The 13,434-nt window shown below is 44.3% G+C and overlaps 2 protein-coding genes across 4 annotated transcripts; one reads left to right on the forward strand and one right to left on the reverse strand.

The window, feature by feature from the left end:
- Nucleotides 1-101: 101 nt before the first annotated feature.
- Nucleotides 102-5,690, reverse strand: LOC114451604 (methionine aminopeptidase 2-like). Of its 2 annotated transcripts, none has more exons than XM_028430360.1 (11): nt 5,247-5,690; nt 4,411-4,524; nt 4,084-4,173; nt 3,507-3,609; nt 3,193-3,354; nt 2,860-3,041; nt 2,544-2,638; nt 2,210-2,306; nt 2,027-2,130; nt 915-1,030; nt 102-796 (listed from the first exon to the last, which is right to left on the reverse strand). In XM_028430360.1, the coding sequence occupies exons 1-11, from the start codon at nt 5,479-5,481 to the stop codon at nt 544-546; spliced, it is 1,551 nt and encodes a 516-aa protein (XP_028286161.1). In that variant the 5' UTR covers nt 5,482-5,690; the 3' UTR covers nt 102-543. The 2 variants fall into 2 exon arrangements, with proteins under 2 accessions (XP_028286161.1, XP_028286162.1); XM_028430361.1 differs by having other exon boundaries at nt 4,111-4,173; nt 5,247-5,689.
- Nucleotides 5,691-5,914: 224 nt separating this feature from the next.
- Nucleotides 5,915-13,006, forward strand: LOC114451601 (uncharacterized protein C3orf20-like). 2 transcript variants are annotated; one of them, XM_028430351.1, is made up of 18 exons: nt 5,915-6,064; nt 6,128-6,181; nt 6,257-6,345; nt 6,422-6,867; nt 7,841-7,891; nt 7,983-8,085; nt 8,313-8,453; nt 8,524-8,673; nt 8,863-8,983; nt 9,504-9,623; nt 9,790-9,961; nt 10,252-10,456; nt 10,828-10,908; nt 11,001-11,364; nt 11,608-11,724; nt 12,304-12,446; nt 12,576-12,672; nt 12,863-13,006. In XM_028430351.1, exons 2-18 carry the CDS (start codon nt 6,131-6,133, stop codon nt 12,914-12,916), a joined length of 2,505 nt encoding a protein of 834 aa, XP_028286152.1. In that variant the 5' UTR covers nt 5,915-6,064; nt 6,128-6,130; the 3' UTR covers nt 12,917-13,006. The 2 variants fall into 2 exon arrangements, with proteins under 2 accessions (XP_028286152.1, XP_028286153.1); XM_028430352.1 differs by lacking the exons at nt 11,608-11,724; nt 12,304-12,446; nt 12,863-13,006 and having other exon boundaries at nt 12,576-12,634.
- Nucleotides 13,007-13,434: the final 428 nt, after the last annotated feature.

The raw sequence follows: 13,434 nt of genomic DNA on the forward strand, positions 1-13,434 counted from the left end.
TTCCATAGAGATATACCGGTACATCAGTGTGTTTCTGTTGGGATGTGCGTCACACAATTTGGAGACAGAATTAATTGCAAGGTTTATAACAATTTATTTCTTATAAAACTGCCTCAAATTAAAATAAAGCAAAGAAATATAGAAATATATATATTTCATAGCAGTTATTTTTTCATCCCCCCCGCACACAGTTTTAACAAGGCAGTAGAGCGTAGCGTGTGTAGATGAAGTGCTCGCCTAAGCTTTTTTTTTTTTTTTGCATGGGTCATTTTCATAAATCTTGTTTGCATATTTTCTAAAAGCAGCACATCAAAACTAAACGACAATACATTTCTTAAAGATATGTCTTCTGTCTATTGGCTTGATCCTTTCGAGAAGAGAACAGAAATACTAGTAAGCTGGCGCCTGGACACAAGTCTTAATGCTTTGCTAAAGTAATTACCTAAAGGTAGTCGAGCGGTGGAAATTTAGGGTTGGAGAAAGTATTGCATAATTGCTATCAGTCTTAAGAGGTTTGTCGTCGTTTTTTTTTTTGCCGCATGCTTAGTAGTCGTCTCCCCGGCTCACCACCTCCTTGCAGGTGGGCCTGAGTAGGATGGTGTGCTCGTACTGGGCGGTGTAGCTGCCCTTGATGTCGCAGAGGGGTGGGTACGGGTCTATGATGCCAAGGTCGCACAGATTTTTCAACGCCATCAGGTACTTGCTCTCACCCAGACGGTCCAGCCAGCGACGGCAGAATGCTAAAGTGCCAAAGTTCTCATTGATCACATTCAGCAGATGTTTAGCCCTTGGAAGCCTGCGGCACAGTGACAAGAGTGACAAGTGAGGCAAACACCACGCAAGTGGAGGTCAGATCTATAGATTTAAACACAGAATGCTCAATTATTAGCATGTGATGAGAGCAAAACAGTAACCTTAGTGGCACATGCCCCACGTTGAAGTTTTTCATGTAATGTGAGCACTCCATGTCATCGTGGACTGCACCTCTTCCTGTGCTGCCAAATGTCTCAATGGCATAAACGTCACCTTCCTGAGAGGCAACCGAAAAAAGACACACAGTTATTTAGCTGATGACATAAATTGTAAAATTGCCTTGAAGTATTTAATAGCATGAAAGGACTTATTGGAAGGACAAAAACACTGCAGGGGTGGGGACTGAGAGTACATTTAACAAAAAAGCTCGGTAGGTTGTCAGCGGCTGATATATTCCTGTGTAGTCTATTAACGACAGTAGTGTCCTTTTTCTGGAGCGGCACCTCGTGTGAGTTGATTGGCTGGGTTTCATTGGCCTTTTTTTGTGTCTCTATCAGCGCATGTTTGTTGGAGTCCCTGTGGTGTTAGCTGATAACACTGCGACGCCCCCCTCGCTGCACCGATAATCAGTCAAAGTGCTAGCAGCCCCTGTGGCACGCCCAACTGCCACTCTCTGATCACAGAGAGGGTAATGGCCCCTGTTACACCAACACACTTCAGTTAAAAATACAATACACAAAGCTGCCACATCAGCATCACCCCCCATCCACCGCCATCCCCTCCTCACGCTCCAGGAACCATCAGGTAAAAAGCTTGACGCAGCAACTTGCCAATTAAAATGCTCCGTTCTGTCCAAATAATGTCATGTACTGCAGCTGTGCAGTATGTGATGCAGGAGTCTCAGGCAAAGCTGCGTTTTCTCCTTAGAAGAGGCTTGTTAATGAACTCTGGATGCCCACAATTCAAACGCTGGTAGGATGAAATGAGGGGCTAGTGTTTGAGCGCGTGTTGCTACTGGATGTGGCTGGTAATTCCATTAAAGGTGTAATTAAAGTGCTGACGAGGGTGACTAAGAAGCTGTTAGAGCAGTGAATTGGAACACTTCTCCACACCCCATCGTAACCCTAACCAGCCACATGTTCTTCCAATTACACTTAAGAATTAAAAGGGGGTTTATTTATACGCAAGGTCAAGCAGCTGAGAACGGTTTCATTTCAGACACTTAAGGAGAAAAACATAGTCACATCCTCAGAAGAAACAGCAGTGCACAAACCTCCATCCTTGTGGCTTCACCACCTTTTACAATAGGGACCGTCTTCCCTGAGTGTATCCTGTACTGTCCAATAGAATGCCCATTGAGATTCCTGATTGGCTTCACTGCAAAGAACAACAACAGGTTTTACATATGGGAAGCCGGGATGAAGAGGAAGATGAAGAACAACCTCATTTTTTTTACCTTGATATGTTTTCCCGTCTATTTCTACCTCATAAGACTCCATCACCTCCTGGATGGTCTCACCGACATCACACAGACGCACGTCAATTCCGGCAAACTGAGACAGAGAGAAGCACACATCAGGTAATAATAACACAACATGCAGGAGCTGTTATAACACATGTTATTTGTGCTTCATATCTAAAATAGAAAAATGCATATCTATTATTTATGTCATGCATCTGTTCTTAGTTCCTTTTCACACATTAATGTTCCTGAAATAGTGCGATGTTTATGTAATTTGTCTCATCAAGCACTGCTTCTGCTGATTCTCATGTTTTGCATTGTGTTATACCCTGATGCCTGTGTTTGTTGCATCCCTCACAGCCTCCAGCAGCCTGTCATACTTCGGATTGAAAGTGACGGTGAAGGCACAGTCTATAATTCGACCTGAAAGACAGAACAGCTTGGTCATGTCGCAGAAAATACTCGTGCGCGTTTTAATCTAGAAAAAGAGGAAGTTAATTAAGTTGTGAGAAGGGTTTATTCCAGGCAGTGAGAATTATATTATATTGCAATCATCATTTTACACATGCCGTGATAAATGCCAAATGTGAAATGGGACGGCTCAACTCCAAAAGCACTTAAAAAGTTATTAAGGCAGCTCTCACCGTTGATGTGCGTCCCAAAGTCAATTTTGCAGACGTCGTTGTAGCGCAGTACGGTCGGGTCTCCGGCGTTTGGGGTGTAGTGGGCAGCGCAGTGGTTGATGGAGCAGCCGGTGGGAAAGGCCAGGCCGGCCTTTAGCCCATCTTCTTTGATGAGTCTCCTGGAGCAGTCTTCCAGCTTCTCGCTGCCAAATACAGAGAGTAGCATAAAAGGGACAATGGATGACGAGAACAATGAGGCAGATGTCAGAGCAGATAAAGCATCCAGAGAGAGGAGAGATACTTTCTGGCACTCCATGACAAAGACAGAATCAGTATGAACAGTATTTTTCTCACCAGATCTCAATCATGGTCATCCCTGGTTTGATCCAGCTGTTGACATAAGAGCGGACCTGCCGGTGTGCCTCGGCTGCCTGTCTGAAATCATTCCACATCTCCTCGTTGGCCCTGTCCAGTGCCCGCTTCTCCTCGCTGGTGGTCCGCCATGCTGCAGTGCGCCTGGAGGAAGGTGGACAGGGCACTCAGAATCTTTTCTTTCCTTCTGAACTGACTAAACATTTCACCTTATTAACTCTAAACAAAGATTGTTGTTTAATATAGTAAGACATATCACACAGGGTAGTGCCAGGGACAGCCTGGAGGTCACACACCCGTCTTTTGATGGTGGATATTCACACTCCTCTCCCTTTGGAAAGTCTCCATTGGGATAGAGCTCACAAATAGGGACTGAGGGAGGGTCATTCTGTCCCTTCACTGTGGCCCAGATAGAGAAAAGGAGAAGCAGAGGGAGGCAGCAGGAGAGAGGAAAGAAAACACCAGTTATCCCCACTGTGTTCTGTGATGCCTTCACTGGACAATTTTAGACTTCACACAGAGCTTGAAGACTCTATGATTGTTATAACGAGCATGATTTTTTTTAGGATCATAATTTACATTTTACATTTTTCGTGCCCATGTTAAATATGGTGTCATTAATTTTTTTCCCCAGCCTGCATGACACCCAATTTTTGTCCTACACATCCTGGGTCAGCCCTGCATTGTGTAACTGTAATGACATGAATTCAGCAAGTCAAGCTGCTTTTGTGCTGTGCTTGCATTTATCTGATGGTTTAAAGTCACAGTTCTTTCAGGGTTATGCAGGGCTAAATCCACTTTCAATTCACATTCTGACTTCAATTTATGAAGGAAAAAAAACACTTGTAGTCGACGGGGATACCATTTTCCTACCATAATAAGAGAAAAAAGGGGGCTTACATCCTTTCTTCTTCTTCTTCTTCTTCTTCTTTTTCCCAGATGGGTTCTCTCCTTCGTCCCCATCTGTTGAAAACATCATTAGTTTCAATACATTTTTTGTGAAGTGAAAAAATGTTGACAGGGACTTGGGCACAATTCCCAGGGTGCTACTGAAACTCAAATAACACACTGCAGATATGACCAGCTGAATTTAAGGGCACTTAAAGCACTTTTCTAAAGGGGCTTAAGAGTAAAGCACCATCCCTGCTGCAATGCTGCTGCTGCTGTTGATGATGAGGATGATAAAGACAGTGGAGATACCTTCTTCTCCATCCTCAGCCCTCTCTTTGTCCTCCAGTGTTTGCTCCTCTAACTGTTTTGTCACATCACCAGCACCTCCAGCTTCTCCGTCCCCCTCAGCCTCATTTGTCCCTGCTGCAAAGTCACACACCATCGTGCAAGTATGTGCAGGTGAACATACACGAGTATGTGGTGCACACACACAAGCAGACACACACACAAACACACAAAGAGTGCAAGAGAGTGAGCAAAGTATTTGTGTCTCAAGAAAGTGCATCTACTATGCCTTGAACTTGGCAGCCTCTGTGAATAATTTCTTTCTACACATTGGAAGTCAATATCTTCAAGGGCATATATGTACCTGCAGCAATATGACATTTAGCTCCTCAGACCCAGTGCTGTGTGACTTGTGGCGGCTCCAGTAACTCAGTGTTCTTGTTACATATTGCTGCAGCAGTTCAACGTGTTTTTGCATGAGTGTTGTTGCCATCTCATTGCACTAAAACTGTTGATACTTCTATTACATCATTTCGTGCAGATTGGAGGGAATTACAGGATAGAAGATATTTAATCAGAAGTAAATTTCAGTCCTGTCCCACGCACATTTTCAGCTGACAGCTGTCAATCCGTTCTGATGATGAATTTCATGATATAAAAACACTGTCCCGTTTCCAGATGTAGCGCCCGCTCAGAGTTGGGACAGCGGGACAGGAATACCCTCTGACAGGTTGAAAAAGTCTCCTGTCCCGCATATTTGATGCTCGTGCAGCACAGTGAGTGACAATAAAAGAGGGGCAGGCAAATTTTTTGCGCTATTTTCCTCAAGGATTCTCAAACCGCAAAGTGATGCCTCTTACCTGGTGCAGTGGTCTTATTCCGCTTCTTCTTTCTTCTCTTTCTCTTCACTGATTCTGAGGTGTCTGCGTCTTCTCGCTCCTCGTTCAAGTCGTCCCCATTGAGAAGTTGAGGCTCCACTTCATGCTGTAGCTGTACCTCCGCCATGATCAGCGACTGAGAGATGAAGTGACGCATAAGCTGCTGGGAGCCTCCAGTGGTCAAAGCAGAAAAGTGTGCTGGAGGCAGCTGAGCCATGTAATGAGCTATTAGACAATCTCTGTGCAACAACTTGACCCGAATAAAGGAAGACGATCCTCCTCTGCTCCAAGGAGCAAACACTCTCGTTTTTAGTGTCACATTTTTTTTACTGAAATAGAAAATGACATTTCAGGACACACAGTGAAAGGACAATCTTAGTGTATTTTTGTGCTGCTGAATTGATGGTTATGTGACCACCGTGTCCTGATGTGTGGCCTTTTAAAAGCTGCACTGCGTGCTATAGACTCATCACTTTCTCTGGACCTTCCAGGGTCCTGAGTTTCGGGTTACCTGGCAGTGCGCACCTGACTGCAGCTCCTCAGTCAAGACTTGTGAGTCACTTCTTCTGTGTGTCCACATTGCCTCGACACCTCGACACCTTATCTGTTATTGTGGAAATGTTTTGTTGTTCGTACCGTTCATGTTGGATGCCCGCGGAGTCGATCATTAATGGTGCGTAATGTAACGCGGGCGCAGAACTGCGTTACCAGGCAACAAGCCGAGTACACACACACACACACACACAGGGGTTAGCACAGAGGCAACAGTGACAGGTGGATGTTTAGAAACACCTCTGCAGGTACTTTATGTCGCATATTGTGTTTTCCTGAGTTGACATTTCTAATCATATTTTTTTTTACAGGATATGATGATGGGGACAGATCCCAGAACTGACCCCTTGTATTTCTTTGACCAGGTAAGAGTCGGGATTTCGCTGATTGTACAATTTAAGAGTCAGCAATGCATTGAATGTTTGATCACCTCTCTGCAGCCAACAAGGCGAAACAGAGTTAAAGGCACACGGAGCAGCGTTTTACATTTTAATGTGGGGAACCACGGAGGACCACATTTGGAAGAAAGGTAGCGTAATTGGCGTCCTGTTTTGGAGTGTTGTTCGTCACACACGTGCCTGCTACTCTTTCTCATTTTCTCATAGTCACCGAGAGGAGGATGACAAAGAAGCAAAACTGAGCGCTGAGCTGAATGTGTCAGCCGAAACGTGTGTTAAACCTGATACTGCTGCACTGGACGTAAAGGATCGCGATCCGATGGACGCATACAAGCGAGCAGCCCCACAGCTGTTAAACGAGCTGGCTCACTTACTATCACAGCATAAGTGGAGTGAGGAGGGGTGTCTTCCTCGCGGGATTGTAAACATTCTGAATTACTCCTGGCACGATCTGACTGCAGGGGCGTTGCACAAGAAAAGTGAGAAACTCACTGACGCGCGGCGGAAGTCCAAAGGTTCCCTGACGCACCGTCAGATGTCTGCCACATCAGCCAGAGAGGAGGCAAGACAGAGGGGCGCTGTGGGAAGTACCAGAAAACCACAAGTTACATCAAACCCACGTGTGAGAAGATTAAAAAAAAAATACAACAGAGGTAAATGTAACCATACAGGCAAAAATGAAGGGTTAAACCACAGATTAGATGAACTGTATCAGCCACAGCATTGCAGTGCTGTAAAAGCACACAAGTAATTACTTGAGAGGAGCAAACATGATACAAACATGATACAGTACAGAGCAAACATGACAGCAAGATGAAACAGTGATTATATTGTAATGGATATCTATATATATCGTCAGTCCATAAGTAGTAATAGTAATTTGGTAGCAAAGATGAGCAGCAGGGGCTAGTGAAGTCGATGAGCACAGGAGAGATCAGGGGCCAGACTGCAGGTCAGTAGTGCAGTGCAGTAGTAGTAGTAGTAGGTCAAAGAGAGAGAAACAGTAATGTGCAGAAGTGTCCCTGAAGCTGGGTCCAAAAGTGAGTCAGTGCCCCCTGGACCTGGCTCACATTACAGCAGAAATGTTACATCTGCTCTAAAGAACACTTTTGGTCTGTCTATTATTTCTCTAATAATAGACAGGTTGTTAAATAAAGTGAGATTATATGAGAAAAAAACTAATCTGGCTTTTCTCTACTATCAGAAAAGGTTCCATTTGGCCTTTATATCCAATCATAAACACTCATATATATATATCACAACTGTAATATATACTCATATATTACAGTTGTGATCAGCAGCAATCATTTCTCGGCGAACATGCGAATGTTTGTCCCTTAAATGTGCAAATGCTGATGTTGTAAGTCAGAGTGGATGTATGTAAAAAAAGGCAATACCTGTGCAAGTACTGAGAATAAAAAGCCATTACATAATATGACCTTTAACAGCTTGGTTTGTAGCTTGTGGAAGTGAGAGGATTAGTTTACCAGGTCGAACAAAGTGAGGTACTGCTGCCTGTAAGGATATTGAGTTGCACTGTTAAGTTGGTTGTTAGTGATGTACAGGGAGGGTAACCGGGCTCACAGGTTATCATGGCTCAGTCACATGTTCTTGTTCCTGAAACAGACAGCAGCACAGCCTCCTTCTCCCTCTCATCGGGCAGCTGTGAACATGCAGGTATGTCTTGCAGCAGCAGCAGCAGCATTGTGTTAATGGTGCTCTCACTGCTGTGCCTCTGCCACCTCAGCTGGGTGTGATTTGTGTCCAGGTTGGATCGTTGAGCCGATGCATTCTGCCGCCTGCGATGAGCCACAGTGGATCGGTTTGTGTCAGTGCGTGGTGAAGCGACTCCAGGCAGCCAGAGATCCTGAGTGCGTAGTTAACCGCTGCTTCTGCATTTTTTTTTTTTACAGCTGTGTGTCAGCTCGGGGGTTATTTTTCAGTTTCCTCTCTGAGTCAAATTCCTCCAGGGAGAGCAATCACTTTGGCTCAGATTGATTCTCTCAGCAACTGGTGTGACTGATGCAAAATCATCATGACTGTGAGAAAAATGAACCTTAATGACCTTAGGAATATAATGGTGTTTGTTGTCATGCAGAAAACAATCCACTGAGCAGGGCCAGAACAGACCCATCATACTTCACCATTATGGAGACACAAAGGCTAAACTGAAAGACAGCAGGAGAAAGGCACCACAGAGACTGCACTACATGACCAGTGACGGCTCCTCTGTCATATAGTATCCTTCTCTTATTGTGTTTATTCATTGTGTGAAGTATTTGAATTCCAGTTGACCCTTGACCTTTCAGCTACCCGTCTGGTTGCATAGCTGTGTGTCAGAGTCACTCAGGTCTGCCCTGTGGAGGCTTCTATACTAATGTGTTCAGTGATGGCCAGTGTCCTGTTATCTTGGCATCTGTCACTGCCTTCGGACACGGAGCGGTCACACACCCCGTCAGGTGAGTCCAGCGTGCTGACGTCCAGTCATTTCATCAGGCCATTGAGCCTTAAGTAGCCTATTTGATTTTTAGCTTATCACCACTGCAGGTTGTTGTCAATATTGTCAAAAAATATGTGTGTTAATATTATGTATTGATTAAGAAGAACGGATCTGATGCTTGATAAAATGTGATTATCTGTTCCCCCAGCTCTGTCATTACAGCAGTGTGGGACCCAGGGGGAGGATTCCTGTGCGATCATTATGGAAACATAACAAAGGAGTGGAGCTGGCAGACAGATCGCACACGGAGGAGCAAGATTGACATACAGGTAAATGATCTGCCACAGTGCTGGAGTTAAAACCTTTAAGAACAATGTCACAGTCCCTGTTTATTAAATTATTAGGAGTAAATATTAGTATTACATTTGGATCATTTTCCTTCCCTTCAAAACTAATAAAACCATTCACAGATTAATTTTTTTTAGTATCTTGACTATAGGAGTCTGGACAGATCTGGATAGAAACCCATCTGTTTAGCACAGAACCACAAGGCAGCAAGTTTCATTTAAAACTGTGTTATGTACTGAGGCACAGAGCCTGCAGAACAAACTGTCTGCTGTCTGCAGTCTGGGCTCTATATACATGTGGGACTTGTCACATTTAAGGAAAACAAAGCAGGGGATGCTGGGTATGATGCATGACCTACTGAAGAACAAACACTAATCGTCTCTGACAGAACAAAGACGTTCACTTTTCATCGTCACTGTATTTCACGCAGAATATATCCCTGTTTATTGTTTCATTTCTTAGAATAATCACTGAATATGTTTCTTTTTTTGTCACCTGCAGGTGTCAGATGTGATCTCCGTGCAGCTCTTCAGCAGTACGTCTGCCATGCTCAGCTTCAAATGTGAAAACAAGAGTCTTCAACTTCCACTGCGTTTCCTGTCTAACATTAATCTATCTAAAGTACGATTCAGATTTTTACATACAGGGTCGTTTCCACTGCGCACAAATAATAAAAAGTCCGATCTGGTTCAGCACTTTGCAGTCAATGCGCACAGAACAGCTTGCTTAATGCCTAAATGTTGCTCTATATAATATGATCTACCATGCATGTAATGATGTATGGCAGGTGTCTGTGTGTTCCCAGGAGGTCCTCCAGATGGTCAAAGAGGTGGAGGAGTTGGAGGAGCCAACAGCACAGTGGAGGAGAGGGGGACAGGCTGGCAGGGAGCTGAGGAGGCTGCAGCAGAGAGTGCAGCACACTGTGAAAGACTGGTTGGACTTTTACCGTGTGGCCACTGGTACTTAACAGCTCAGAGTTTGTAAAAGTTGTAACATGTTCGCACTTCTTCTTCTCTAAGTTCAAACTACAACAGCTGGATGTGAATTACATCATAAAAAAAGTGTGTATCCCAAATAAAAGTAACATTGAGCCAATCTGACCTGGTAAGGTTTTTTAGCAAAAAGTTACAGTATCACCTCATCTTGCAAACTCAACATTATTGAATAGTTCCATCAGGATCTTGTTCACGGTCACTCGTGTCACTTGGTATCTGTGTGCATTTCTCAGTGACCTCTTCCTCTCCTTCAGGTATCAGGTGTCCTGACAAAGAGCGGATGCCAGATGTCCCACCGAGGACCAGGCTGAGAACAGAGGTACAGTCAGCTGCTCTGCCCTCTCTGAACCCACCCCAACAGGCAGACACTAAACATGTCCAGCCAGAGGAGGACGAGCTTCATAGACACCGGTCAGCACCAGCAGTAAGGCTGCTGGAGTCCGCCATCAAGACGCAGAGGTGCTGACCATCATCTGTGTGTCATCTGTGGCGTCTTTCATCCTGATGTTATCATAATCATTTATTATCCTGTTCAATCTCAGTGCATTTAGACGACAGAGTGAATCTCTTTTTGGATTAGGGAACATCTTTCATTCACACACTTTCTTGGTGACCTGTCTGCTTTTGGTATCATGTACCTGAGACACACAGGAGTTTCAGCCTGGAAATATCGACTAGAATATAGCAGCACTTTTTAACTGAAACCCCACATTACAAACTGAGGGTGTGGAGTTAAAGGGTCACTGTTTATATTAGCCAGTGTCCGGTGCCTCAGCTGCATTATGTCACTGCATTGGGCCACTTCACTGTTTTAACCTGTTTGCTGACAGGACACCAAAAATGCAGGCCAAGCCAAAGCCTCCCGTCACACTGATAGGACCTCTTCAGATTTATGGCGACATCAGACCGGAGTAAGAAAACCTATTTGTGTCACTGTCAGGTGCATCTATTACTACAGGTTTTAGAAGCCATATTTACAATTGACAGCTTCACTATCATGCAGGTCAGTGACTCTCCTGGATGGTCCAGAGTTCCAGACCTCCACTGCCGACCACAGTCCAGCTGCGGTGCCGTTCGCCCCCTCCATTCCCCTTACAGTGTGCCCTGCTCTGCTTAGAGCTGCCCTGCTGGGGGAGGGGCAGCGGAGGAGGAGGTGCTGCTGCTGCAGCGCTGCACTCATGCCAGTGGTAACGGACCTGGAGTACGATGCCTTCGTGATGGGCCAGCCTCCACACACTCAACAGATCCTTGTGGTGTGTGTGACTCTGCCACACCAGCCTGTCAGCACACACGCTGTGCCAGGCCGGGATGTACTGGACGAGCTTTACAGGAGTAGGAACAAGCACAGAACCATGCCGTGCACTCAGGTGTGGACACAATAACACAAAAATCTTTACAGTACATAAAAAAAGCGCCAATTCATACATATGCATAACCAGCTCAGTCTTTAATATGCATGCACCATCACTGTGACATCAGTGTAGCTGATTTATTGACACTGATGCACATTTTTCAAGGACAAAGTTATATGTGCTACTGACAACCAACAGACAGCAGGCTATTATTTATATTACTGGAAGCTCAGTAACAGGTTATTTGTATTGATCCAGTGCCAGATGGACTCATTCCGCCTGGTGAGGTATGAGATGTCATCACCGAAGCCCAGCTATGAATCTGAGAGCATCCTTCTGCAGCAGAGACACAATGCAGCTCCTGGGATGGCCCTGGTCAGTAAACCCCACTGCAGGTTTGATCCAGAAAAGAGTGCATGCTCTGCACAGTGCATGTCTGCATGGCTCCCACTGGGTGGCAGCAGCAGCCCTGCTTGTCTGAGGCAGAAAAGGGGGATTGTAGTGAAGGTTGTAAGGTGTCCTTTACATGAAGCCCAGACATTGATTATAAAAGTACAGTAGGCTGACAAGAAGTGAGGGATGACTCTTCTTAATTACAAAATGGAGCTCCAATTTTTAACCTCAAAGTCATGACAGCTGCTCCACTGATTTTCACTGTGAGATTAAAATCCACCTTTCAGCTATAAATCAAACACAAATGACTGAACTAGTACTTACTGTACATTCCATGTGCCAAGGGTGCCACAGTGGATCAGAAAGAGCACCCATTATAACTGACAGGATGCTGTCCTGACCTCATGACTGCTATGACCTATTGTGAAAAGATTGTATCTACATGGTGGTGTAATCCACTTCTGTATTATATAGAAATTCATCTGACAGGGCAGATAACTGCTGTGGTGTTTTCTTACCTTTCCACACATCTAATGTCATCTCTCTTTAACAATGTGCTAGATGTACATCAGAGGGAAGCTGCTGTTTGTTGGCTACATGTTCAGTGGGCACAGTTTCTCTGCCAGGGACCTTCAAAAGCAAATCTGCAGAACCAGGGCAGACTACAGATTAAAGCTGAGTCTCCCTTCAGATTACAAGTTCAGGTACTACTGCACCATTCATCTCATTACTGTAATTTATCTGTTAATTAAAGCACAAATAACTTTACTACCATATGAGGTACTAGTGAAGCTGATGTAATATGTTCATAGTTTTTTTTTGTTTATATGCAGTGATACTTTGAATAATCCAGCAGACACACATGCAACACTAGAAGAAGGAGAGGACATCACAGGGACTGCTGCAGCTGAAGAAAACATCCACTGCAAGGTGTGTAAGTCACATCAGATCAATCACAGACGTTACTTTGGTTGTGGCATCTACACTCATGCTACACTATGTATGATATGGAAAATATAAATGAGTAAAAACGGTGCATTTTTATATTGAAACATCTGCTATTTCTTTGAGGTTAAAAGTGAATATTATAGCCTATCCTATGTCTTTTTTTCTGGTCAAGAAAAACAGTCAAAGTCCTGAGGCATTGCTCCAAAGACAGAGGGACGGACTTTAGAATCAAACCAAGAACACTCCTACATTTCCTCATGTCCCTGTGATCTCACACTGAAAGATGTCTCATGTGTCTATAGTGTCAGTCTTCAGAATGGCTCTCAACCGTCGGTATCAGCTCTATGTATCAACAGAGAGCATCAGTAAACACTCAGAGGAAATATCTCTTGTAATATTTTTGTGCAGATTTAATAAAAAACAACCGTCCATATCTGTGTGTCTCATCATCACTGACTCTCTTCCCGTTAGCCTGAGTGGTTTCTCATAACAATGATCAGCTGGTTAATCTGGTGACAAAGCTACAACACGATAAAGGCTCTTTGAATAAATGATACTTTTTCAGTTTTACTTCCTCATGTAGCTTCTCTGCTTCCATTCATATCTGTCGTCTTAGTCATGCCAGTGTGTTGTACAGGCTAATATTAGAAATGATGATGTGCGTGGAAAGCTTGGTGTCAGAGGCAGTGATGAGCCATACTGAACACATGCTGATCTAAGAGGAGCTGCAAGTCTGTCTTGCTT

This window comes from Parambassis ranga, chromosome 19 (genome assembly GCF_900634625.1).
Source record: "Parambassis ranga chromosome 19, fParRan2.1, whole genome shotgun sequence".
In the NCBI taxonomy this organism is placed as follows: domain Eukaryota; kingdom Metazoa; phylum Chordata; class Actinopteri; family Ambassidae; genus Parambassis; species Parambassis ranga.